Genomic DNA, 2,697 nt, shown 5'->3' with positions numbered 1-2,697 from the left:
GTGCATCAACTTCAGAATTCTGTATTAGCACTGAGATAATCTAGGATTAAGGTCTCTTGTTTGTAATTAAGCAAAATATTATGCATTTATTTAAAGAAATTAAATTAATGACCTTGATATGGAGAGAAAAGAAAATTGCAAGAAATCCAAGCAAAGATATGTTATTTTTTTTGCCCTCACTTCCACTAGATCTTTATTAATACAGTAACACTTGCAACACAATTTAGATTGAACACAAGATAGAGGAACTTGTTGATGTGTTGAATCCAGATGAAGACTTTGGGAGGCAAACTTTGATGTTGTATTATTAATCATATGTACTGTGAGGGATCATATAAGAGAAAATGCCTGTCTCATAATTTCAGAACATAATAAGGCTACATTTTATACAGCAGCATTGTTGTTATGATATCTGATTGAAATTAAAAATATTCAAACTTCTTTATGTGGTTAGCAGTATTTTGATTTTAAAATTAATTGGACACTAGGTGATGTTATTTTAGTGTAGAATATTCAGGAATCTTTATTCATTTGAAATTCCTGCATATCGTACTGATAAATAACTGTTTTTTAGGATCCCTTCCGGGAATGGCGGGGCCACTTCCAGTATGCAACCCTTCTGAAGAATCTCAAGAGACTAAAAGTCAAAATTGAGGCGAAGGTAGACAGTGAAGTACCTGAAAATCCCATAACAGCAGAGAGTGACGATGTATCTAGTATATCAGAAGGTGAGGACGAGTTACTTTTGTATGAAGAGGAGTCTTCACCTGAGCTAGAAGGGGTGGATTGAAGCTAGTATTGTGAGGAAAGACAGGTCAGGTGCTAGCCATGATTGTTTATGAAAAATTATTACAATGTATGTTACAAAAGAGCATACCAAACTTGTACATATTAATTGCAACCAAAACACAGGTGCATAAAAAAAAGGAGAAGAAAAGAAATGCTTCTTGATATCATGTATAAATAAAATTGTTACTATCTTTGATACTGTACTATAAATTAGAAGCAAAGTCTGGAAATGATAATTCTGACTTTCAAATGAAGGTCCACAGTTGCATATTTTTTGAAGAGTGTGTTTCTTCAGAAATTGGGGAATAGAAACCTATCTCATAGATCAGAGATATATTCCTCAGTAAATGTTACTCGTAGATAATGTATAGCTTGTTAAAATGATAACCAGGTTGCAGTTTAAACTTTAGTTCCCTTATTATGCTTTATTATTTTTGTTAATCTTTGTTTTGATATCTGTATACAGGCTAGAGTTATATACAGTATGTGCCTACTTATAAGCCACCCTTTGTCGTAGCCACAGGATGTATCATGTGCAATGTTCAAGGGTTGGTCATTATTTTATGATTTACCTGAAGTTGTATGATCTTTTATCTCAAAATGGAAAAACCTATTAGTGTTTGTACCCATAATTTTTTTTTCCACAAGGAAAATGCAAACAAAAGCATGAATTTTTATACAGGTTTTCAGAGTTTTTTAAGGGTAACGAAAAGAAAAATTGTAAACGATCTGTATAGTCTATGGAAAATAGGAAACAGGTTATAGTTTAGTACTTCATGACATTATTGTTGACACACTTATCTAGGACTTTTGGATTCATATGGCTCTGATTAAGATAAGCATCAATGTTTATTATTCAATTAGTGTTGTTTCTGATTATTCTTAGAGCTTCCAAAATAAGTGAAGTACCAATTTGATATTTGGGTGATTTAGATGATCATCTTTTATTATTTGTGGTATATTAATGTCCTACTTTATTTTAGATTTCTTTGATTATCAGATGATCATTTTGCAAAATTAATATATTAAAAAAAATATAGATATTACATTAGGTTAGTTTTTAGTTCAGTTGAACCAAGCAATTAACAAGATGTGATATATGCTGTTTTCATGTTAGATCTCACTTTCTTTTGCAAAAATAGTATAATGAAAAATATGATAGCCATTATATTAGGTTAGCTTTCAGTTAGGTTAAACAAAGCAGTTAACAATATGTGAGATAAGCTGTTTTCATCTTATATCTTGCATTCTTTTTCTTCATTGATATCCACTTTTTTATATATTTTTTTCCCAATCCCTTTCCATTTCTCTAACAAATGGTCTTTAAAATGTACTTACACTGTTGCTCAAAATATAGGGAATTCATTATGGATAGGTACCATAAATGACCTGCATACATTTTCCCTGAGATGTAGTGGAATTTCCCCTTGTGATCTATAGGTTAGATAATCAGTATAAAAAAATTATCAGCTTCATAAAATGAGTCTGGTATGTAATAAAGCACTGATTTGATGATTATGGTGACAAGAGGGTAGAATGGTTGGTCTTGTCAGACAGTTTCAAGAGTATCTTTCATAAGGTAAAAATTTCATAATTGTTAATATGCATTATCAGCTCTCATTAAAGAAATCCAGATACACGTACAAAATAACTTGGAAGGTGTGTATTGGTGTTCATGCTTGCAAGATCATATTTCCTGAATTATTGCTTTAGGTTGATTTATTCTACTCTCAAGATATAGAAACCGTTGCCTGATGATGTAGGTACTAATGTCACTATTGAAATAATGATTTTATAGGCAGTGATGAGTAACAATATGAGCTGGGTTGTTAGCTAAATGTTTACTAGCCACTGATGAGTCAGTGTAAAAAAATGTTACATGATGATTGAAACCATAACTATTTTTGC

General features: G+C 31.3%; 1 protein-coding gene across 2 annotated transcripts in view; it reads left to right on the top strand.

The window, feature by feature from the left end:
• The window catches only part of LOC119585641 (ubiquitin-conjugating enzyme E2 Z-like), a 20,510-nt gene that overhangs the window by 11,715 nt on the left and 6,098 nt on the right, over positions 1 to 2,697 (top strand). For both annotated transcript variants that reach the window (XM_037934316.1, XM_037934315.1), the window contains exon 6: positions 575 to 728. In XM_037934316.1, the coding sequence (XP_037790244.1) occupies positions 575 to 728 (154 nt within the window). The remainder of the gene's footprint in view (positions 1 to 574; positions 729 to 2,697) is intronic.

Source organism: Penaeus monodon, chromosome 20 (genome assembly GCF_015228065.2).
Source record: "Penaeus monodon isolate SGIC_2016 chromosome 20, NSTDA_Pmon_1, whole genome shotgun sequence".
Classification (NCBI taxonomy): domain Eukaryota; kingdom Metazoa; phylum Arthropoda; class Malacostraca; order Decapoda; family Penaeidae; genus Penaeus; species Penaeus monodon.
The sequence above is the reverse complement of the archived record's forward strand: the minus strand, read 5'-3'. Positions and strand labels throughout refer to the sequence as shown.